We start from the raw sequence: 23,365 nt of genomic DNA on the forward strand, positions 1-23,365 counted from the left end.
TGCCCCTTGTGCATCCCTGTGTGTGTGTAGTATGCTGTCCTTCACTCGTGCCCACTTGTATTCTGTGTTGGTCCACACCTTTGCTAGAGTCCCATCTTCATTTTAAAAACACCTCAGCCCAAGCAACATCCGCCTCTTGGGTCACAGAAAGGCCTGAAGAAGCACCGTGGTGTGGTTTGGTTTGGTTTGAGATATGATCTCACTGTGTAACCCTGCTGGTTCTGGAACTCACTATGTAGACCAGATTGGTCTTGAACTCACAGAGTACTTGCCTCTGCCTCCAGGGTGCTGGGGTGAGGAGAAAGGCCTGTGCCACCACACTGAGCCAGGCAGTGTGAGTTTTGTTGTAGTTGGCTGATTTCACGATTTTTAGAGTATACTCTGAGCATATCTTAGTTGAGATAAGATTTAGAATCAATGGGGAAGAAAACCTAAAGAAATACTTTTTTTTTTTTTTCCTTTTAAGAAAAAGGGGAGTTAGCTCTAGTTAACAATATTTTCTGTCTAAGATTCAGAAAAACAGTCCTCTTCTTGACAAGGGGGGCAGGCAGAGCCGTGCAGCCCATCAGTGCTTGGGGAACAGGGAAGCCACTTGGCTCTTTCGAAAGGCACTTGCACCCGCTCTCCTGGGTGGGGCCTGTTTCTTCCGGCTCTGGTTGCCTTTTAGTGAGCACCCTATCATTTGGAGTGTCCACGAGCGGACCCCGTGTCCAGGAAGCTGATTTCCATGTCACTTTATGGCATTGGGACAGAGGTGTTCTCAGAGGCATTGCCACCTGAGGGTGTTCTGTGCTGTGGGTCCTAGGCCCCCTTCCCCACTGTCCACAGCTCTGTGTGGCCGAGGCTTTGCATGAGCCCACAAGCTTCTTGCCCGACTCGGGATGCGGGAGCTTGATCGGGGACCCAAGGGAGGGATGCCTCTTCCCCACAGTGCAGGCTGGTGCGTCCACCTGGCCCCTTTTCATTTGTGGTATTTGGGCCACACCTGAGTGAAGTCCAGTAGTCCTGTGGGTTTGGCTATATGACATGAAGCTTAAGAGTCACTCCTGTCCCTAAAGCTCCCTATACAATGGTTCGGGGCGTGTTACCGAGCCTTAGAATTTGGCATATGCCCTAAGGACAAGAGCCCAGTGAGGAGACTGTCCTCTCTCAGGCCAGAGGGCCTCCACTGGGGAGGAGGAAGTCCTGGGGAGGGGCTCGCTAGAAGGGTGACGTCATCATCGCCTTCCCCTTCCCTGGTGGCCAGCTGTTTGCTCAATCCAGGTTTTTCGTCACTTACAAAGAACCAGTTGTGAGCCCTGACTCTTATCTCACTTCTTACTAGACAATGCTGGAAAGGACCTTTATTCTGTTTATTGCAGTTTTTCTGTCCTGGAACTTGCTCTGTAGATCAACCAGGCTGGCCTCACTTGCGATTCACCTGCCTCTGACTCCTAAGCACTGGGAATTAAAGACATGAGTGCACCACCTTGCCTGGCTTTAAAGAAGTCTTTCTAACCTCATAGGGAAAAGAATGAGGTGCCTCAGTCTGGTGGTTGGTTGGGCCTTCAAACTCCTGGCTGTGGGGTAAAGTGGCTCCTCTTAGGCCACTAAGGAGAGACATCTCATGCTGGTAGCTCCTCGCCTGCCTGCAGTTGAAGAGATCGGACTTTCTCAGTGGACGATGGAGGCTATTTTGGAGATACAGGCCAAGCTTGGGAAAACCTTGCAGTGCAGATGGAACAAGGAGGCCTTTCTCAGAGAGCAAAAGGGAGGGGAGAACGGACTCGAGGCCCACAGCCGACAGCTGACAGGCTATGGTGTTCTGTGCAGTGTGGCACTGCAAGCGACAGAAGTAATTGGTTTGGTTTGTTGTAAACTAAACAGCCCATGGAATGGTTCTGTGAGCGTTGGCTCTGGCTTTTATGGCCGGAACACTTACAGCTGGTCATAATCAAAGGAAAGGTTGGTGTTTAAAAGTAAAATTGTAGCACAGATGGCTACCATCGCTGAGGCCGGCTGGGCAGGAGCATCTTGAGCCTGGTTGCCTAGCTCGGAGGTCTTGCCTTCATCCCATGTGGGTATGGGGTCTGAGGGCCCTAGTTCTGCTCCCCTCTGTAGCAGAAAGGTTACAGTGGCTGGGGCTCACCTCATGGGGGCAAAGTAGCCTCCATGTTTATCTTTCCTGCCCCTTTAGATTTTTTAGCTAAAGCTAAATGGTCAAGTTTAGTCTTGAGACGGAGACTCAGGCCAGGTACCTGGGGGCTTCACATGGGACACAGAGATAACTGATAGGCCACACAGTCACCGAAGGAGACACATAAGTAATGCCAAGTGAGCTGGGAGTGGCCCCTGGAGGGAAGGAAGGGTTGTTGTGGCCCTTAACGCTCCTGCCCCCTGGCTAGGAGAGAAACAGCCTTGCCTTGTCGCCTGTCACTTCTTGGAAAGTCCAGCGTTTCCTCTCACCGGCTCTCACCGCCAGCCCAGCCTGGCCCCTTTCCCGGTGTCCTCAGAGCCCTGCTGGGGAGGCCTTGGCAGTCCTCTCTGGCTCTGCAAGAAATGGAATCTATCCTGAGAAAGCAGAAGGAAGCTGAGTTTTCCCCTTTGCCTTCCATGCAGTATCCTCGGTTCTTCCACACCTTGTCCCTGGGCTGGGCTGGGTGTTGGGGGCAGAGGAGTATTCTGCACGTGGCACGTGCCATCACTCAGCCCCACAAGTAGGAGTCTGGCAGAGCACTTCTCAACAGCCCCCTCTGCAGAAGCTAATGCTCACCCTTGTGAGTGATGCCCTTGCTCCGTGCTCCCCACCCTCCTCCTGCCAAGCTGGCTCCAGCCAGGCGTGGTGGCACACACCTTTAATCCCAGCACTTGGGAGGCAGGCGGATTTCTGAGTTCGAAGCCAGTCTGGTCTATAGAGTGAGTTCCAGGACAGCCAGAGCTACACAGAGAAACCCTGTCTCAAAAAACAAACAAACAAAAAACCAAAAAGAATTCCCAGGGCTTGCTGGCCAGCCCTCTAGCTCCATCAGTGAGCTCAAGGTTTAGAGAGAGGCTTTCTCTCTCAAACAATAAACCAGGAAAACCATAAAAAGGGGTCATGCCGGACATGGTGGCACACGCCTTTAATCCTAGCACTCGGGAGGCAGGCGGATTTCTGAGTTCAAGGCCAGCCTGGTCTACAAAGTGAGTTCCAGGACAGCCAGGGCTACACAGAGAAACCCTGTCTTGAAAAACCAAAAAAAAAAAAAAAAAGGGGGAGGGGGTCGTGCATGGGAGGGAGAAAGGGAAGAGAGAATGATATAATCTCAAAAATAAAATGAAAAACAGATGGGTCGTGAGGGAGAACCCAGTGCTGACAATGGGAGCACAAGGGATCTGAACTTGGGAGCAGGGCATCTGATGTGACAGGCAGCTATCCCATGGTGGAGTCTGCCAGTACTATTCAGGGACTACCCTCCTGCCATGAGGCAGTGGTAGCTCCGCCAGCGAGGTGACCTGAGCTGACTTTTATCATCACCCAGATGATGTCAGCATCCGTTGGGCTGCACTTCACTTCTGCACAAGGTCCTCCGCAGAAGGTCTTCTGTCCTGGAAGCCTCTCTTCCACTCACCGGGTCAGGAAACCAGACCCAATTGTGTTAAGGGATGGGTGGGTTATCTGGTCACAGCAGGCTGTTTATTACGGCTTTTATTCCCATCCACCCCATAGCCCCTCTCCCTAGTCGACATAGCCTCACAGATATGGCTTCTACAGGCTTAGTCTTCAAGAGCAGCTGCCTCATGACCCCCTGCTTCAGGAGTGCACCAGTGCATGAATGCAGAATTCTCCAGCATGGGTTTTTTGGGGTTTTTTTGGGGGGTGTGTGTGTGTCTATAAACAGACCTCATTATACTGTTTTTCATTAAACTAAAACTGTTCTTCAAGCTCGGTATGGTGGTCTGTCCTATAAACCTGAAGTCAGAATGGCCTACAGAGTGAAGCCCACATCTCAATGGCAAACAGGGAAGCCACCTTTTTCCATACTGGGGCCAGGGAGCCAGAGCTTACTGAATGCTGCCCCACCCTCAACACGGCCAAGCTGTGCTGAGCCTTGTCCCGGCTGGGTATGACTGGCCTGTCCTTAGCACAGGGTGAGGGCGGTCTGCCCCATGCATGTCGGTGCCTTCATCAGACAGGAGACTAAACAGGCCCTAACTGCCCCAGCGCCTGTGGTACCTGTTCCAGTTCCCTGAATGGCAAAGTGAGAGACTTTCATGGGACCATCTTTGACCTCAAGAACCCAGCAAAGGGGGTGGGGGTGGGGGTGACAGGGAGGGCAAGCACAGTGGGATCAGAAGATGGATGGGTCATGTGACTCAGTGGATAAAGGCAGGTGGATGGCTGTTCATGTCTGAATGACTGGCAGTTGCTCCCAAGAACTAAAGACAAGGTGGACGCTGAAAGGTCCATAAAGCCGCTCTCTGACACCTACACTGTGACACACATGAGAGCGTAGCCCCTCCCTCCAGGGTGACAATAAACAAACAAATAATTTAAGAACAACTCAGGAAGTCCCTGGGAAGAAGAGAACAGGCCCCGAAAGACGTGTGTCAAATACTGATTTGTTTTGTTTCTTTTGGTTTTTTGAGACAGGGTTTCTCTGTGTAGCCCTGGGAACTCACTTTGTAGACCAGGCTGGGGATCCTGAATCTCACAGAGCCATCGCCTCCCGGTGACAGGATCCTATGTACAAGGAACAGCCTTGAACTCATAATCTTTTTTTTTTTTTTAAAGGTTTATTTATTTATTATTATATGTAAGTACACTGTAGCTGTCTTCAGACTCATAAGAGGGCACCAGATCTCGTTGCGGATGGTTGTGAGCCACCATGTGGTTGCTGGGATTTGAACTCTGGACCTTCGGAAGAGCAGTCGGGTGCTCTTACCCACTGAGCCATCTCACCAGCCCTGAACTCATAATCTTACCTCAGCTTCCTTAGCAGGGATTGCAGGTGCGAATCTGAGGAACGAGCCAACTGTCCTGTAGTTGTAACTGGGGTGTTAAAAAGACTCCCTCTTGGGGCTGGAGAGATGTCAATGGTTAAGAGCTCAATTCCCAGTGTGATGGTTTGTATATCCTTGGACCAAGGAGTGGCACCATCTGAAGGTGTGGCCTTGTTGGAATAGGTGTGACCTGGTTGGAATGGGTGTCACTGTGGGTGTGGGTATAAGATCCTCACCCTAGTTGCCTAGAAGTCAGTCTTCCACTAGCAGCCTTTGGATGAAGGCATAGAACTCTCAGCTCTGCCTGCGCCATGCCTACCTGGATACTGCCATGCTCCCACCTTGATGATAATGGACTGAACCTCTGAACCTGTAAGCCAGCCCCAATTAAATGTTGTTTTTTTTTATAAGACTTGCCTTGGTCATGGTGTCTATTCACATCAGTAAAACCCTAACTAAGGCCGGGCGTGGTGGCGCACGCCTTTAATCCCAGCACTTGGGAGGCAGAGGCAGGTGGATTTCTGAGTTCGAGGCCAGCCTGGTCTACAGAGTGAGTTCCAGGATCAGCCAGGGCTACACAGAGAAACCCTGTCTGGAAAAAACCAAAAAAAAAAAAAAAAAAAAAAAAAAAATGGGATCGGATGCCCTCTTCTGGTGTGTCTGAAGACAGTAACAGTGTACACACATACATAAAATAAATAAATCTTTAAAAAAAAAAAAAAGACCTCCTCTGACCTACATCTTACTGACTAAAGCATCAGTGTTTGAGGTAATTCTTGGGGTAACTGTAAGGTTGTCTTCCTGCAAACTGACCAGGATTTATATCTTAGACATACAGGGACGGTGGGGGGGGGGGGCTCACCCCGAGGAAAGCAGGTTCCACATTCCTGCCAGCCCTTGTAGACGTTCTGGTCACCGTGCTGGAAAAAGCCCGTTGTAAGCCACGGCCTTTTTGGTGCGAGCTGACTTGGGGTCTGAACGGTTAGTTTTCTCATCATGGTCTTATGACACCCAGCCAATAAGAGAATCTCTGAGGCTGCAGCCATGAGCCTCAGCTCAGTGTCCTGAATACCAGGAGTGTGCTACATGTGGGACTTTGTAACCTGGAGTTTGCCTACTCAGCCTTATGCTCCTGGCGGGTGGTGCTTCCAACCACCCGGCCCCTGAGCTCTTTAGATCCTTAAATCATACACACACATGAGCTTATTTTTGAAATGCCTTAGCTACTCAAAGGCTGGGCAGTTCTAATCCTCCTGCGGCTAGCATACTTTTCCCTCTGGTACCCCTGTCTCAACACGGTCTGAATCTACTTTTAACTTCTCTACTCTGTTATCTTCCGTGAGGCCCATTGGTCTATGCTGTCCGAGACACTTGCTTCTGGGCCAGCTTCCCTTTTCCCCTACATTTCAGAGATCTTCTCTCTGCAGCTCTAAATCTGATCCGACTCTCCCAGGTCATGGCGACTCTCCTCTCTCCTCCCCTGCCTCCTGGCCTTCACAAATCTAAGAGTCCCACCCCATCTCCCTTTGCCCAGCCATTGGCTGCTGACATCTTTTTTTGGGAGGGGGGGGGTGGAGACAGGGTTTCTCTGTATAGTCCTAACTGTCCTGGAACTCACTCTATAGACCAGGCTGGCTTCGAACTCAGAAATCCGCCTGCCTCTGCCTCCCGAGTGCTGGGATTAAAGGTGTGTATGCCACCACGCCCGGCTCGGCTGCTGACATCTTTAACGGTGGATCCAAAAGCAGTTGGGAAGGTCCTTCAGCGTTTGGACAGGCAGATTCCTGATTAAATCAAAGCATTAGAACCAGTCCCCAGCAGGAGACACAGTACCCATGCAGATGCACCTTCGTGGGTGAAAGATGGCATGAAAAGGGAGAGGTAACAATCTGAAGAGTCAGGGTCGGAGGGGCTGTGTCTGGACCACAGAAGCAAAGGAAGGCTGGGGGATGCGGGAGCTCAGGAGGCAGACCTGATGTCGCTCTGTCGTCCATGGTCTCTGTGATTTGCCAGCCTCAGTCATTGTGTTCATAAGCGATGTGTGTGGCACCAGAGCTAGGGTGGGGTATGATGGGGTAGTTATACGGTATCCCCCACTGACTCATGATAAAAGCCCAGGTCCTGGGGGCTGGAGGGGTGGCTCAGTGGTTAAGAGCACTGACTGCTCTTCCAGAGGTCCTGAGCTCAATTCCCAGCAACCACATAGTGGTTCACAACCATCTGTAATGGGATCTGATGCCTTCTTCTGGTGTGTCTGAAGACAGCCACAGTGTGTGTGTGTAATAAATCTTTAAAAAAAAAAAAAAAAAAAAAGCCCAAGCCCAAGCTAGTGGCAGTATTTTGGAAGGGTCTGGAAATCTGTAAATGTAGCTGGAAGAAATGGGTCCCTTGGAGGCTGGCTATTCTCCGGGTTTGCTTGTCCCTGGCACCTGGCTGATTTGCTCTCTGTTGCTTGTCCTCTATGGCTTAAACAGCTAAGCACTTGAACAGGCTCATGTGGGTGCGTGCATGAGCGTGCACACACAAGAAAAAGCAGCCATCCTATCTTTAGGTTGTTCCTGGTGGCAGTTTTGCCATAGCTTGGCAGGAGGGTGCTCAGCTCACTAGTAACAACAGACAGACAGAAGCAACAATGCAGTCAAACAGGGCCCGGCAAGCCAAGGCACAATAATTGAAGGTTTAAGGGTAGCCCAGACTACAGAGTGACTTCAAGACCTGCCTGGGCAACTTAGTGAGTGAAACCTTGTCTCAGAAATAAAATGAATCTGGGCCTTGGTGGTGCACACTTTTAATCCCAGCACTCGGGAGGCAGGAGCAGCTGTAACTCTGAGGCCAGTCTGGTCTACATATTATATGAGTTCCAGGAATGTAGCCAGGACTACATTAGACTGTCTTAAACACATAGGTGGGGGGGGGTGGACATAAGGACGGACAGACAGACAGATAAGTAAATACATAGACAAACAAGCAGCAAAGGGCTGGTGAGATGGCTTGGCCAGTAATAAGCATAAGTCACCAAGCCTGATGACCTGAGTTTTGTCCCTAGGGCCCACATATGGAAAGAGAGAGCCAGTTGCTATGAGTTTTCCTCTGACCTCCGCACACCCACTATGGAACATGGACACACACAAACATGGACACAGAAAAACGAAATTTAAGCCCGGTACAGTAACTAACATACAACGCCCTTACTCCCAGCACTCAGGAGCAAGGGCAGGCTCTTCTGCATCGTTTCAGTCCAGAGAGGGCAGGTAGGTTGGCGGAAAACTTGCCTAGGGTATGCAAGGAAGATCTTCAGCGTTAGCAGAAAAGGCTCAGGGGTGAGGTGGGTCCTTCCCAAAGGAGGAAACATCTGAGGCTTTCTGAGGATGAGGAAACACCTTGGCCCAGGCTGTGCTTAGTGATGGTGACTTTGTTGGTTTTGTAACATGGTGGGCAGTGCTGTGAAAATGGTAAACTGAGGCCAGAGGGCCTGGCAGGAAGGCCAGCTGGGACCTTACATGGCAGTGGCCACCATATTGGGTGCTGCAGCACTGCCTTTGGTGACCGACTGGTCCTGGAACTTGTTGCAGTTCCCCAGATGCATTAGCCGCCGCCGCCGCTGTGTTTCCTGTTCACATGCTCAGTGTCCCACTTTGGGAAGCCTCTCAGATCTTTGCCTCTAAACTGGACTGTGTCCCCTTGGACATGCCCCCGTTCCGAGGTGCTTTCAGAGAGGCGAGGCTCCCCGCCACCATAGCTGGGGGTTGCAAAGCAGGTTCCTTGGAAATTCGCGCGGGAGGAAACAGAGCCGAGTGGCATCTTGAAGACACAGTAAATAGAATTTGTAACCAGCAACAATCACTCTATCCACTCAGTGCATCCCAACACAGAGAGAGGCAGTGCGCATGCTTTCCTAGCACCTTGGTGCAAAACAAGCTACCTTGGGGGCCATGGAAGAAGGGAGGAAACTTAAGGAGTAAGAGGCTAGCGGAGCAGAGCAGGGTCAGACGCCGGGACACAAGACAGACTCGCAGCTTGCTTAGCTGGAAGAACTGGGGTAACATGGCCACAAGCCCAGGGGCACGGGCAGAATTCTGGACCGCAGGGATGAGCTGACAAGAAGAAACAGATCCGGAACAAAGGCCATGCCCACTTCCACAAGCTCCAGGGCCAGCGACTGTTGTGGCGCATGTGCAGGAGCCCCCTGACCCTTTACCCTAGAGTAGGGTTGAGGACCTGAAACTGACGCTTTGCCTGGACTGTCCCGTTTCCCATGGGGCTCACAATATGCTTGTAATATTGGAGATTAGAGCCCCCAACTCTAAAACAACCAATGGTAGGATGGAGGGGCAGCCAGTCATGGATACACACGCTGGGAGTTCACTCAGACAGAGCCAGGCGGCCCACCTTTAGCTACATAACGAACCTGAGGCTAGCCTGGGCTACATGCAATCCTAATCTTGGAAGGAAGGAAGGAAGGAAGGAAGGAAGGAAGGAAGGAAGGAAGGAAGGAAAGAAGGAAGAAAAAACTAACCAGGCAGCATATAGTGCATGAGAAGCTGAGATGGGATCCTTCTTCCTCTGCTTTTTGTTGTTGTTGTTTTTCAAGACAGGGTTTCTCTGTGTAGCCCTGGCTGTCCTGGAACTCACTCTGCAGACCAGGCTGGTCTTGAACTCAGAAATCCGACTGCCTCTGCTTGAGCTGGTTTCTTTTCCTGCCTCTTCACAGTACCTCCAGGTTTTTTCATTCTGTTTATTTATTTGGTACAGGGTTTTTCTCCGGGCTGCCCTGGAATTCTATGTAGACCAGGCTAGCTCAAACTCTGCCCACCTCTGCCTCCTGAAAGCTGTGGACTAAATATGTGTGCCACCATACCTGCTCCTCTGGGTATTTTAAAGTGGTTTTTGAGGATTGCTGGGAATGGAACACATGACCTCTCGCATCCTAAGCAAGTACCTTGCACAGAGCTTCAGCACTGGTCTCTTAGGTCCGTCCATATGAAGGACACCCGGTCCTGACTGCCTTTGGCTTCCTGGACCTGTGCCTTGCTGAGCATGTTGTGAAGTTGTGTCACCTGGCAACAGCCCAGCCTTCTTGGTTTCTTTTATTTGGCAAGTATTGTGTGGAAGGGCTCAGATCAAAAAGGACCTTCAGGATGGTCACTCCAGTCCCAACAATGACCTCAGATGCAGCCTGGGTAAAGAGGCAAGCAAAAGGAGTGGGCCTGGGGTGTCCTTCAGTGGCAGGGCACCCGCAGGAGGTACCTAAAGTGTGCCTAAGGTCCTAGGTCCGACCCTTCACAGCACACACACACTGTGCTGCTTAGTTTTGTGCCAACCTCACACAAGCTAAAGTCATCTGAGAGGAGAGGGCCTCTGTCACGAAGACGCCTCCATCCGATCAGGTTGTAGGCAAGCCATTTCGGCATTTTCTTCATTAATGATTGATGGGGGAGGGCTCAGCCCACTGTAAGTGGCGTCATCCCTGTGCTGGTGGTCCTGAGTTCTCTGAGAAATCAGGCTGAGAAAGCCATGGTGAGGGGTAAGCCAGTAAGTACCACCCCTCCATGGCCACAGCCTCAGCTTCTGCCTCCAGCTTCCTGCCCCATTGGGGTGCCTCTCTTAACTTCCTCTGATGACAATGCTATGAAAACCCTTTCCTCCCCAATTTGCTCCTTGGTTGTGGTGTTTCATCACGGCAATAGACACCTTAACCAAAACACAACACAAAACCCAAAAATCTGAATGTAAAATGATAAATGCAGCTCTGGAACAGCTGCTAGCCCAGAGCATCCAGGAAGAGACCCCGAACCCACCATGTTCCCTGTCCTTCACAAGATGCTGGCTGTCACACTGCCCGGGGCATCAGGCTGCTCCCTGCCCTCCCTAGTTTATCAGAGTTTCTGTTCTAGGATTAAGGCCAGGGTCTCGGGACCCTGGCCCTTTGAATACATGAACTAGCCTTCCAGATATGCTGGATGCCTTGTAGCGCACAGCTGTCACAGAACTCCGGAGATGGCAGCAGAGAAGTCTAGAGAAAAGAAAAGTTAAGCTGCAAAAGTCCCGAGGACAAACACAAGCTGGGGATCTGGACAACCGAGGAAGGAGCCCGCTTCTAAAACCTCGGCCATCCTTGAAGGTCTAAAGCCTAAGGTGTCTCTTTGCTGAAGGTGACAGCGGATGCCCCTGCAACCTCCAGGCTGAGGGGTTTCATTGATTCTTTCCCTCTCCCCATCCTACCCCCAGTCAGGTGGAGCTGTCTGAGGACGAAGTTTGTCAAGGTTCCTGTCGGCCATGCTTCCCTGTTGGGTCTACCTCTGCACCTGACCTTCTCCAGAAGGGTCGGAGGAAATCCAGGCAGGGCCAGACAGAGGAACTCACTCACAACCACATGGCAGGCAGGAAGTAGCACGGGGGGCTAGCTCAAGGTACCTTACATCTGCCCCTTGGGGTTTCTCTGCAAGAATAGGACACCTAGGCTGCCCCTTGTCCTGATTACCATCTGATTGACTCGGGAGGCTTTGCTTCGGTACCACCAATCTTAGTGGCTTTCAACCTAGGCAGGGGGAGAAGAGGCCTGGAGCAGGACTCTATATAGGTATATATACATAAACCATAATACCCACTCAGAGTAAGTGTGGGTTCCATGCTGTGATTATATGTATGTCCTGCTGGTGTGATGCACGGGCCTTTAATCTCAACACTCTGGCAGTAGAAAGGAGAGGTAGATGGAGGTGAGGAGGAGGGAGAGAGGGGAGAGGAGGAGAAAGGGTGGGAGGGAGAAAGAGAGGTAGCTGTTGGTAGAACGCTTGGCTACCATTCAGGAAGCCTGGGATCCCAGCATTTAGGAGGTGACCTGAAGGTAGGAGAATCAGGAATTCAAGATGTCAGGGATACAAGAGAAAGAGGGAGGGGGCTCTCTCCCCCAGCATGGTGATACATGCCCATTTTAGTATCCAGGAGGCTCACACACACAAGCACAGAGAGTTCCATGTCTGCAAGGATGATCACCATGAGACTTAGGGAGTAAATAAATAAATAAATAAATTTTGTTGCATCCCGTGTTGATGTGTGCCTTGCCGGTTTCACCTGCTTTGCCTAGTGTTCTCGGGGCACAGAAGAGGGTATTGCATCCTCTGGAAATGGTTGTGAGCCACCTCGTGGGTGCTGGGAACCTAACCTGAGTCCTCAGTAAGAGTAGTTAAGCGCTCTTAACCGCTGAGCCATCTCTCCCCCCAAACGTGATCTTCTTACTCAGAGTTGTCCAGTCTGAGTAACTTTAATAATCAGATGATCACAGCTTGGACACGGGCTTACTGAGCTGCCCGTGACTCAAGCAAGTGACCCCGCTGCTCCATCTGTGCTTCCCCTCATCGCACAGTGGGAAAAGTACTTCAAGGAGCTTAGCATTCCTGCCACAGGGATGTGCTGGGCTCCAGTCCCACGCCATCACCTCAGCTTTACGGCAACCTGCTTTGAAGACGCGGGGACAGAAAGTAAAGAGGCCCTCGGCCACCGCCTCTACCCGCGGACGACCAGTCGCCGGGATCCTACCGTGACCACTGGCCCCGCCCGTCCGTGTGCAGCCTGGAAAGCGCGCCGCCCCGCAACCTTCCCGCTGCGCGGCCCTCGGTCGCCCCCTGCTGCCGCGGCGTGGACGCTGCAGGCCCCCGTCCGGCCCGCCCACCCGCCTCCGGATTGGCCATCATGCTGGACTGGGGCGCCAAGGCCCCGCCTTCTCTCCGGGTCCTTTGATCACGCGCCGGAGGACTCTTCCGGGGCCGGGGCCAACCCAAGGTGTTGCTGTCAGGGCTGCACGGCGGGAGGTAAGGCATGGCCGGGTTGGATGGGCAGCAGCGCGCCCGCATGGAGCAGCTTGGGGTGCCGGGGTCCCAAGGTATCCAAGCGGGCATCGGCCCCTCGATACCCCCTCCCCAGTACCCCCGATCCTCCCCGCAGCTGGGAACCATCGGCCCGCCCAGGCGGGCCAGCAGCATCCTAAGAGTGGCCTCATACCTTTCCGGTTCTGGTTCGCCCCCCTCGGCCTGAGACGGGGAGCTCGCAACTGGGAACTGGCAAAACTGACCCACGGACATGAGGCAGTCAGCCCGTACCTCTTCCTCTCTCTGAGAGTTCGGGACAGGAACTTGGGCCATCTCAGTGCCGCCGCCCGAGGATGATCGCGTTTCTGTCGATGGGGGCGACCCTCTCCACCTCTGCCTGTCAGCCCTGGCCGAGAGGGGAGTGACATAGGCGGAGCCCCGGGTGTACTAGAGGCAGGTGACCTCATCTAGATTAGATACTGTCTGTACACAATGTCCACACTCGTACCTGAGAGCGATGCTGAGGACCGTGGATAGGGTTACACCAGGGACAAGGATGCAGGCCTGTGGCTCCTTCCTGGTACCGTGGGGGAACAGAACCAGAACCCCTTCACATGATCCTAACTCACCCCTCCACCGCAATGCAGGCCCAGCTATTTCTTTCCATTTAGCCGTGCACCTGCACCTAACCTTCCCCAAGCAGTTGATACCTGCAAATGTCTACCAGGCACCCGAGCTAAGCCACACCCTCTTGTTTGTAGACGCTGGGCCGGAACCTAGCCTGGATGGGATCTGGGCCTGTCTGGTTACCTCCGGGTCATTAGTGTTTGGCTTTAAGTTTCCCGGGATTTCCAGACCTGCTTGTCACCACAGGTACAGCTGATATCCTCCCTTCCTCCTCCCCAGGGAGCCCAGAGGAGGCGCCCTCCCGAGGCCACCACTGCCCATGCAGTCCATCCATTCAGCCATCTGGCTACTGATGTCATGAGTAACACGACAGTGCCCAATGCCCCCCAGGCCAACAGCGACTCTATGGTGGGCTATGTGTTGGGGCCCTTCTTCCTCATCACCCTGGTCGGGGTGGTGGTGGCCGTGGTAAGGAATCCTCAGACTTGCCTGGGGTGGCTGCCGGGTGGGCCTGGTTTGGTGGCCACAGCATTTCAGCTGTTATTAAGGGTGTGGAAGTGGGTCTTGAGACTGGGCAGTGCTCACCTCTCCAGCCTCCATAGTACCGTGTCTCTGTTACAGGTAATGTATGTGCAGAAGAAAAAGCGGTGAGTGCCCTAACTCCCTGATACTAATACCCTTTACCCTAGCAGAAATGGGTTCCTTTCTGGCCCAATGGTTTGAGGGGAGGAGACACCAGCTAGAGCAGGGCTGAGGTTCCTGTCCTCCTGCTCCCAGGGTGGACCGGCTTCGCCATCACCTGCTTCCCATGTATAGCTATGACCCTGCAGAAGAACTACAGGAAGCTGAGCAGGAGCTGCTATCTGATGTGGGAGACCCCAAGGTGAGTTACATTTCTGGCTGAGAACCACGTCGCAACAGGAGGCTGTTCCTCTAAGCAACCAGGTCATAGGTCATCATTACAAATACTTGCCAGCAGTGAGGCTGCAGTGTCTTGCTCTTCCTGACAGGTGGTTCATGGCTGGCAGAGCAGCTACCAGCACAAGCGGGTGCCCCTGCTGGACATCAAGACATGACCACCCACCCAGATAGGTACAGGAGCATGTCTAGTCTGAGCACCTACAGCTGGCCCCAAGCCAAGCCTTCCAGGGACGGACAGGCCTCTTCCACACTAGCCTATTCCCACGGTGACAGGTCCAGATGTATATGTTTTGTAAATAAAAACTTTTGTGGCTTCAAGTTACCCTCCTTGGGGTGGACTCCATTGCAGGGTGGGGCAGGCGGCCAGAGTCGGCCCCGCCCCTTTATGTTAATGCTCCTCACACCAGAGACTGTCCAGAAAAGGCTATTTGTTTTTTATTCAAGTAACTGCAAATAAGAAACCAGGGAGGAAGCCCCAGGCTGGGACAAATACTGGCCACCCCTCCCCCACAGAACGAGGGGAGGTGGCCCTACACCCTTTTCCCATCAAAGTGGGCCCCCCTCCTCACTCTGCTGCAGCATCCACGGGGCGGGCCCCCATCTTCCTTAGTGTGGGGTAGGTAACCAGCCTGCTGCGCCCCAGCCCCCCTTCCCCTCGAGTGTATTGTGTGGGGGAGAGAATACAGGCAAAGTCAGGAGGATGAACATCTGACGCTGGTAGCAGCAGCAATAGTGGGTATCTAAGAATGAACATGGAACAAAAAAAAAACAACACAACCGTCCAGAGGTAGTTTGTGAACAGAGGAGAAGATGGAACCAGAACCATGGGGGGCAGGGAGGAGCGAAAAGGAGGGGCGGCAAGGCTAGCTCCTTAGTGCCCTGCGGGAGAAAGGAACAGCCTAGAGTGGACTGGGGGAAGCGTGTTGGTGCCCCGTTTGCCTTTGGTGGAGGCGAGAACAGGACCTCACTCCGGAGATGGGTGGTAACCCCATCTGTCTAGTCTCAGGTGAGAACAGCAAAGTGGGTGGAGCCAACATCATCCTACTTCCTGTTGTCAAGGGGCTCAGCCAACCTAGTGCAGGATCTCTGTAGGGTGGGGCAGGAGGGGCTGAGAAACCCACCCGGTGACACTTTGGTGGGGACATGCTGGGATCTAAGCATCCCCTGCAATGACCACACTGCTGCTGCTAGGTCAGCCAATGGGCCTTGTTAGAATGAGATGGGGCTGGGGCCCCTTAAGGCCAGGGAATGCTCCCAGGACCCTCTACGGGGAAGCCAGGAACAGCAGGGCAGAAAGGACCTGCAAAACAAAGCGCCCAGAGAGCCACAGCTCTGAGGGAGGTGCGCAGCAGGCCGGGCTGCGGCTAAATGGGAAGTTAGCCTTGTCAGGATGGGGCAGGTGTGTCGGGAGAAGGGCACAGGGACTGAGCCGAATCCTGCTCCCTTGGGTGCCACGGAGCAGAGCCTGCAGCTGGTGCCTGGTGCGGTAGTGTGCAGTGGGGGCGGGGAGGGGCCTGGGAGCAGGGCTTCCAGTCCCAGGGGATAGCTGCTCCTCAGTGGCTATGGAGCAGGCGGCACTGCGAGTGGTCATCACTGCTCCTCCTCAGAGGACTCCTGGGAGATGCCCTCCTCTTCCTCCTTCTCCTGTGGGAGGCAGAGCGACTCAAGGACTGGCCTTCATTCTCAGCCAACACCCCTCTCTCCCCCCACACCCCCCCAGGCTTTCCTCTGCAGAAGGGGGATGAGTCAGGGCTGAGTGTGTGGGTGACTCAGCAACCTCCACGCTGCTTTCATTCATAAAAACGAAGGATTTAAAGGGAGGGAAAAAAAACCAAAACACTCACAGGCCAGACCCAGAGACTATACCAAAGGTTGAGGAAGTGGCTCTCCAGAGAGGGGGCAAAAGAGCAAGAGACAAGAACGGGAGCCAGGAGGCGGCACAGGGCAGGTGCAGGGCTGGTTCTAAGAAGGCCTGGGGTGTCCAGTGGCTGACCCTTCCCAGGATGGGAAGGAAGGACGAGCCCCAGGGACGCCCTCACTGGGCGGGAATGTTAGGACGCCACAGGGCCCCACAGCCCCCACAGTGCCAGGCACAGTCCAAAAACAACTAGTTTCCTGTTACTCACTCCCAGGGCCACGCCAGCAGGGGCCCCCAGCCCCTCCACTTAAGGCAGGGGTGGCTCAGCTCAGCACAGGGAATGAATGGCCTTGCCTTGGGCAGCTTAGAAACAAGGCTGCATGGTACCCAGGTTCCCTATCCAGATCTTCACTTCCTGATCTTTCCATGAGGGTCCTAGTAACAGTAATAAGGGGTGGGGACACAGGACACTTTCTGAGGGCCCAATGAGGTCCCATAGGGCTTCTCCCATAGTGAGTACCTGATATCAGGAACTATTTTTCTGGAGACAAGGGATCTCTGAAGAGGAAGGTAACCCTGAACTTATGTGACATGCTTCACACATGCTCAGACATTCAACATGCCCACTCTGGGGCATCCTTAACCCACCTTTCACCCAGCAAACACGATGAGCACCTACCAGTTTCTTGGGTCTGCCCCTTGGTTTCCTCCCTGGAGCTGTGGTGGCTTTCTGAAGGGTCAGGGGTTAAAACATAAGGGTAAGTTCAAAGTGCTGAACAGAACCCAAGGGACACCCAAGCCCAGTGAGACGGAGATGGGGCTGGCTCAGGACAGCCCAGGACCCCACAAGCAGATCCACCCAAGTCCAGCTGATGACTGACCAGCCCACACCCCCCACCCAACATACACGCGCCCCTCCTCCCCACTTCACAAGTGACTCAGAGGATATGAGTCGTGTGTTAAAAAATAAAATAAAAACAAGAACATTTTTGAGGCTGATGCCACCGTGACTCTGCCCTCCCCACATGAACGAACACTTCGTGTCCTCAGGATGAACGAAGGCGACATTCTCAGCCCACAGCTGGCACAGGCCTTTACTCTCTCTGCCCACCTTGCCTTCTCCCAGACCTGAAAAGCTAATTCTCCACTGTCCTGGGTACCCCACTTTCCACAATTAGCCAGGACCCAGATGACCCCGGCACACGTGCAGGATGTCCCGTAGGAGGCTCACCCGGGTCTTGGCGGCGCCCTTATTCTTGCTTCCCTTTGGTCGGCCCCGAGGTCTCTTCGGAGTTGGCACTTCACTGGGCTCTTTCTGCAAAGATGTCTGGCAGTCAGGGAAACAGTACCAACCAAGCTGTGCCGGCCCCTAGGTCACCCCAACCCAGAGTCTGCAGAAGACGCAGCAGGCACACCATGGAGACTCCAAACTTGCCTGACACCCCCATCAGGCTCCTGCCCCCAAGCCTCTAAAAGTTTTAGACCAAAGAGAAACCAGAGATCCCTGGGAGAGCTGTCACTCAAGCAAGGCAAACAGTTAGGTGCCCTGACGTGACTAATATTATGTTTCTGGTCTTCTGCAAAATGCCCCATGCTGTAGCGGATCTCACCTGCTGGGGAACACCTAGCTAGCAGTGTCAGATAAATCAAGCATAGAGCAGTGGTCTGGCACCAGCCATGATTCTAGCGCCCCTCCTTGTCTTTGCATGGGAAACCTCTTGAGGCCAGAGTAACATTGGGGCTTCCCACCCCTCATCAATCCAGGCACCCAGCAAGCTGAGCCAGGAGCGCAGTGTCTGAAGCCAGCCTGGACCGCAAACTTTCATCCAAAACCCTCTCCACAACCGGGAGGCCAGGCGGCAAGGGCACAGGCCTGCTCCCATGACCACCGCCCAGAGACAGCGGCTAAGTTCCATCACCCATCAGATTTTCCCAGCCAAGACAACCTGCTGAGGACAGACTCTGTCACTTTCGCAGGGCCACCAACAGCCTCTCCTCACTTGGGAGAGGGTGGACATCTCCATTGTGAAGACAGACAGGCCAGGCGTTCAGGGACCCCCACCCCACCCCAAGAACCTCAATGTCTACTACAGAGCCAGGGCCTAAGTGGGTGGTAAGTAAGCAGACATCTACACAGCTACCTGACTCGGGGAAGTGCAGAAACGGAAAGACCAGAAGTAGAACCCTGAGGGCAACTGAACAAGAATCTGATTATTTGTTTAAAACCGTGTACCACCGGTCAAAGCCTGCCTGTTGGTTCCAAATTAAAAAAAAAAAAAATTAAGACAAGGTCTGGTCTTTCTGATTCTCCCACTTTTCTGGGTGAATGTTAAGACATGGCTGCCTTCATTGTGACCTTAGACACTGAGCTGGACACCTCTGGGCAGTAAGCATACACAGGGGCACACATGCGCAAAGAGACAGCTCTGACCCCCACCCCACTCCCCCAGTCCAAGAAAGGAAACAGAAGCAAAGCTTTCGACACCCACCTGACTCCCTACCAGCGCCGTCCCAGGACTCACCGGAGGCTGCTTGCGCGGCCTGCCCCGGCCTCGCTTCTCAGTCCCATCCTTTTCCTGCTTGGAGGCCAGGGGCTGGCTGGACTTTGAGCCCGACTCGCTCATTCTCCTTCTCTATGTGTGGGGCAGCACACAGTGAGTCTGGGGGAGATGCACGGAGACAAAATAGCAGTTACACAGGTGTTCCCTCCACCCTCTACCCCTGCCCACCCCCCCAAGGGTGGGGACCCTGAGGTATAGCCAGCTCAGACCCTGCTAGAGAGTCCCAGAGCGACCTGGGGCAAGTTACCCTGTCCCTTAGTTAGGGGTTGAAATAGGAAGGAAAGTCCCAGTCCGCAGCTCAAGCCTGAGACCCAGAGTAAATGAAGATCCTTAAGATCTATAGAGAGTGGCCGTGTGCGGAGGGAGGGAGCAGCCAAGGGTCTCTGTGAGAAACTGGAGTTGTGCTTAGATAGCGACTACCTTAGGGCAAGGGCAGACTCTCAACAGACCCTTCCAAGTAAAAGACTGGGTAGCGACTGGGTACCAAGAAGTCCCTTAACTGAGGTCCAGCACCGTGTGTGTGTGTGTGTGTGTGTGTGTGTGTGTGTGTGTGTGTGTGTGTGTGTGTGTGTGTTGGGAGACAGCCACAAGAAGACCCTGTGTCCTGTACTTAAGAGGCCAGGAGAAGCTTCAGGCATCAGCCCAGCCTGTCCTTAACGAGGGCAGAAGTGAAGGTACAGTCTCCATGGCACCTGCTGAACTACCTCACTGCCACAGTGGAGGACAAGGCTGGAGTTAACCAAGGGCCCATCCTGTACACTGGGCAGTGCTCTTACCAAGCAAGTTGCCCCACCCCCAACCCCCACCCTCATTCCAGATTTGAGGCAACGGGATAATTTTGACCCAACGACAGGAAAACATTTTGAAAACTTGTGATTTCTAAAACACTTAACGGTTTCCTAATTCTCAAGCATCAAGAGACCCCAGATGGTGCAGACTCTGCTCATTATTCTATTACGAGATTTCAAACTCGAGACTCCTTTAAACAGGGTGGCTGGGCCAGCTCCCATCATTAGTGGCTTGGTCTGTTCTCTAATTACAGGCCGTGATTAGAACCTTACATTACACCACAGGTGTCCTTCAAACCAAACATCAAAATTAATCAGCTAATGAGCACTGACCTCACACCGAGGTCTGTTGGAGGCCCTTCAGAGGGGGCTCATGGGGGAAAGCCCACCCCAGTCCCAAAGACCGTGCATGCATCCAGCTTGCCTGGAGATCCTGGCCAGTCTCCCGGACACTGTTTTGCCACCTGGTGCCTCCCCAATTCTTGCCGTTAGGGACTCTAAACCACCTGCTCTCCCCAATGCCCCCATTGAATTAAGCTTAGAGTCCCTGTCCAGCGAGGCCAAGGAAAACCTCACCTCTTCCACCTGTTTCTGAACATCAGGGAGGCCTGGCATGGCCAAGTCACATTTAGGGGTCCAAGCCCCATGTGTCTCTCTTGGGCCTCCAGCCTGTCTCTCACACGGGTGCACACGCTGTGGCTCCTCAATGTTTCAGTAACTATGCAAGAACTACCAGAGGAGTAACATGCCGGCAGACCTATTGTTAAGGGTCCCCTCCCCCTTTAAATAGCCCAGAGAAGACCCCTCAATAGCCCAAGGTCACACAGCAACTTGGTAAAATGGAGGTTCTTGCGGAATGCTTACAGACCGCCACTTTGTTTACTGAGAAGCAGGTTAAGACCCTGGCGCCCTCTACTCCAGAGTGAGGATGCCTTCGCCGGCGTCCCGGCCTGGAGGTTGTAGGCCGGCGCTTCTAGGAGCTAGGACGAGGGGGAGGGGCGCAGAGCCCTTTAGGCGCGGGAAACGGCGCACCCCAACCACATGCACCGCCACGCGGGTGCGCCCGGCCCCACTTCCTGCCAGAGGGGGCACCCAAGCCCGCCTTGGGGGCAGGAAACCTGGTGCGAGTCGCAGGAAGAAAAAACCCCTTCCTCCCTCCATGAAAACCAAAGGGAGGGGGGGCAGAAACGGGGAGTCGAAAGGACTAGTTCTAACAGAACCCAGCAAAGCAGAGGAACCAGTTTGTGGGGGCGGAGGGCAGGCCTGGCCCTGGGGGTTGAAGAGGCGCGGGGCAGGGCCAAAGGTGTGTGTGTGGGGGGGTGAAGCCCCGAAACCCAGGCCCTCGCGATCCGGCCTCGTCCACGCACAGCACTACCCTGGGAAAGGCGGAGGAGAGGCCAGAGAGGAATCTTGGGTCGCCGGGCCCCTCCCCCGCACTTCTAGAACTTCCCTGGCTGAGGGGGGCGCGCGCCCACCTCCCGCCGCTGCGCAGCGCGCGCCCCTCCCCGAGGCCGGGCTCGCCGAGCGCGAGGTGCACGGGCGCCGCTGGGTGCACAAGCGGCGCTCGTCGCAGTCGCGCGCCCCCTCCCCTTCCGCGCGCCGTTCCCCGGGGTCTCCGCACCCCACGGTCGCGACCCGGGCACCCTCGACCTGGGGACCGGAGGACGCGGCGCCCCGCGGACACCCACCCCGGCCCCGCCGCCTGCGCGCACAGTGCGGCCTCCCCTTTCCCGCGGCCCGCGCAAGCCCGGGGCCTGGGAATAAAGCGGGCAGCGCGCGCCACAGGCCCCCCGGGCGCGCCGCGGACACTCACCGCGAGCTCCGCAGGCCGCCGGCGGGGCGCGCTCGGGGCTGCCGGGTGCGGCGTGGCTGGGCTCAGGGCACCGGCCTGGGCTCTGCCGCCACCGCCGCCGCCGCCGGTCGCAAATGCGGATCTGAAACCGGGAGAGGGCAGAGGCGCTGAGACCGCTGCGTGCGCGCCGCCCGGGCCCCCGCCGGGGATGTGTGTCACATCCGAGCTGGGGCGAGGGAACACTGACGGATCCCGCTCCCCCGGAGGATGGCGAGGGGCAGGAAGCTGGGCACGGCCCGTGCGCGGCCTCAATAAATAATAATGTGATTAGATTCTAGACCTACAGGAAAAAAAGAAGCCACCCGAGCGGCGGCGAACTCACGCCTTCTTGGAGCCGCGCCAACACCAGAAATAGCCCCGACTCGGAGTCCCAATTAGAGGAGCGCAGCCCCGGCTCAGGGGAGCTTAAAAAGAGCGACCCAGGGGCAGGGGGGACGGGCCCGCCCGCGCCAGCCGTGTCACCGGGGGGCGGGGCCATGCAAATGAGCCCGGGGATTTAAAAGGGCGGCCGCCCGCCAGCTGCCGCCGCCGCGCGCGGGTAGCTCGCCTCTGTGCGCGCGGCCTCCGCGGGCACGCGCGCCGACGGCCCTCGTTTCTCACAGTTCCCGGGCAGCCTGGCGTTGGAGGAACCGGTGACGGCTGCCCTGCTGCCTAAGTGGGGACCCGGGGACACACCTACAGGAGGCCCCCGTGGACTCCGGCCTCGCGGGGAGGCGCGCGCTGACGCCTGTGCCCTCGGACGTCCACGCGTACCCTAAGTAGCTTCCCGAGGCCCGGACGCCGCCCCCCGAGCCCATGTCGAGGGCCTCTCCTTAGTTCCCCTCTGCCGCCAAGCAGGTGACGGCGTGTGCGTCTCCGGAGGCCTCCGGGCGCGTAAAAAAACAAAGTCTTGTGAAACCCAAACGTGAAACTTGGCCAACGCCAACGGTTTAAATCTAGTAACGGCCGCCACCCAGGTGCAGGCTTCAAAGGAGCCGAGCGATTGGCCGCCTCGCCGGGACCCCGCGGGGAGGAGCCACGGGTGACCAGCTGCTTGGTGTTGAGGAAGCACGAGGTCCCTCTGGTGTGATTCCCCGCCCCCGTGACTTACGAGTTAAGACAAGGGGCGCCTGGAAGCCCCTTGAGGGCAGGGGTTCGAGTTTCCCGCCTCCGGTCGCCTGGGTCAACAAAAGACTTGTTGCTGGGCGGGAGGAAGCCTAAGTGGGAAGATGGCGGGCGGTGGGGCGCGCCCTGCAGTCCGGGCGCGGGCCCTTGGACGCACCTCCCCACCTCGGTTCCCCGAGTCGGCCTTTCCACACCTCTCGTGATGCAGGGAATCGCAATGCGGGCCCAGTGACACACGACTGTGACTCATAACTCTGTTCCCCTTCCTCCGCGGTCAACCCTCTCCTCGGGGGGCGCGCGGGCGGTGGAAGGGTACGCGGGGGCCCAGCGTGCGCCCGGCTGGAGGCGGGGTGGGAGCCGTGGGGAGGCGGCCCTCCCAGTTTCAGGAATGCCTCAGGAATGTTTCCGGTGGGGGGTGGGGAGCGCGGCGGGCCCGGCTTCCCCCCACCCCCCACCCCCGGGCCGTAGGATGGCGCCCTGGGCGCAGGGCAGCACGTGCTCGGTGGGGGTGGGGTGCAGCGGTCAGGCGCGGGAGGCCCGGGCAGGCCGCGGGTCCGGGACCAAGGTCCAGGTGACCCTCAGTTCCAGGGGTGCCCCTGGAGAAGGAGGAAGTCACGGAGGGGCGTTCCCAACGGGTGGAGGGGAGCCTAGGGCGCCGGGGCAGTCTGGGGGAGGAGCGGCTGCCCCTTTGTGTGCAACCGCCGTGGGGGCGGGGCGGGGTGGAAGCGCGCCGCGCCCTCCATCTTTGTGCCCCGCGAGCCGAGTTGGCTGGAGGGGCTCGAAGTTGCTGCGAACTCTGGGGACCTTCGTAGCGAGGTGTGGCTGAGCAAGCTGCCAACTCCCACCAACGCCAGCCCACATCCTCCCATGGTACAGGTCATTGCCAG

General features: G+C 55.4%; 2 protein-coding genes across 13 annotated transcripts; one reads left to right on the forward strand and one right to left on the reverse strand.

The window, feature by feature from the left end:
* Window positions 1-12,698: 12,698 nt before the first annotated feature.
* On the forward strand, window positions 12,699-14,633 carry Smim29 (small integral membrane protein 29). 3 transcript variants are annotated; one of them, XM_021149655.2, is made up of 5 exons: window positions 12,699-12,770; window positions 13,674-13,862; window positions 14,016-14,041; window positions 14,172-14,277; window positions 14,405-14,633. In XM_021149655.2, the coding sequence occupies exons 2-5, from the start codon at window positions 13,752-13,754 to the stop codon at window positions 14,468-14,470; spliced, it is 309 nt and encodes a 102-aa protein (XP_021005314.1). In that variant the 5' UTR covers window positions 12,699-12,770; window positions 13,674-13,751; the 3' UTR covers window positions 14,471-14,633. The 3 variants fall into 3 exon arrangements, with proteins under 3 accessions (XP_021005314.1, XP_085688776.1, XP_085688777.1); XM_085832651.1 differs by lacking the exon at window positions 13,674-13,862 and adding an exon at window positions 13,529-13,640 and having other exon boundaries at window positions 12,710-12,770; XM_085832650.1 differs by having other exon boundaries at window positions 13,674-14,041.
* A 90-nt stretch (window positions 14,634-14,723) lies between these two features.
* On the reverse strand, window positions 14,724-22,773 carry Hmga1 (high mobility group AT-hook 1). Of its 10 annotated transcripts, none has more exons than XR_015045828.1 (6): window positions 21,697-21,937; window positions 21,336-21,456; window positions 18,696-18,833; window positions 17,405-17,488; window positions 16,853-16,903; window positions 14,724-15,959 (listed from the first exon to the last, which is right to left on the reverse strand). XR_015045828.1 is itself a non-coding variant. In XM_085832654.1 (6 exons), the coding sequence occupies exons 1-6, from the start codon at window positions 21,850-21,852 to the stop codon at window positions 15,906-15,908; spliced, it is 528 nt and encodes a 175-aa protein (XP_085688780.1). In that variant the 5' UTR covers window positions 21,853-21,867; the 3' UTR covers window positions 14,724-15,905. The 10 variants fall into 10 exon arrangements, 8 of the variants coding, with proteins under 8 accessions (XP_085688780.1, XP_021005149.1, XP_021005154.1 ...); XR_015045827.1 differs by having other exon boundaries at window positions 18,663-18,833; window positions 21,697-21,930; XM_085832654.1 differs by lacking the exon at window positions 21,336-21,456 and adding an exon at window positions 20,354-20,381 and having other exon boundaries at window positions 18,663-18,806; window positions 21,686-21,867.
* Between the last annotated feature and the right edge of the window lie 592 nt (window positions 22,774-23,365).

Source organism: Mus caroli, unplaced genomic scaffold, assembly GCF_978045245.1.
Source record: "Mus caroli unplaced genomic scaffold, Mus_caroli_1 scaffold_18, whole genome shotgun sequence".
Taxonomy (NCBI): domain Eukaryota; kingdom Metazoa; phylum Chordata; class Mammalia; order Rodentia; family Muridae; genus Mus; species Mus caroli.

Excerpts from the sequence above, each read along its gene's own strand:
- Smim29 (XM_085832650.1), top strand. The coding sequence starts at position 13,752 with ATGAGTAACACGACAGTGCCCAATGCCCCCCAGGCCAACAGCGACTCT. Across the intron at positions 14,042-14,171 it reads TATGTGCAGAAGAAAAAGCG|GGTGGACCGGCTTCGCCATC; the intron begins GTGAGTGCCCTA and ends TCCTGCTCCCAG. Across the intron at positions 14,278-14,404 it reads CTGATGTGGGAGACCCCAAG|GTGGTTCATGGCTGGCAGAG; the intron begins GTGAGTTACATT and ends TCTTCCTGACAG.
- Hmga1 (XM_085832654.1), bottom strand. The coding sequence starts at position 21,852 with ATGGCCCCGCCCCCCGGTGACACGGCTGGCGCGGGCGGGCCCGTCCCC. Across the intron at positions 18,807-20,353 it reads AAGAACCTCCATTTTACCAA|AGAAGGAGAATGAGCGAGTC; the intron begins GTTGCTGTGTGA and ends CCCCACACATAG. Across the intron at positions 17,489-18,662 it reads CGGCGCTGGTAGGGAGTCAG|AAAGAGCCCAGTGAAGTGCC; the intron begins GTGGGTGTCGAA and ends ACATCTTTGCAG.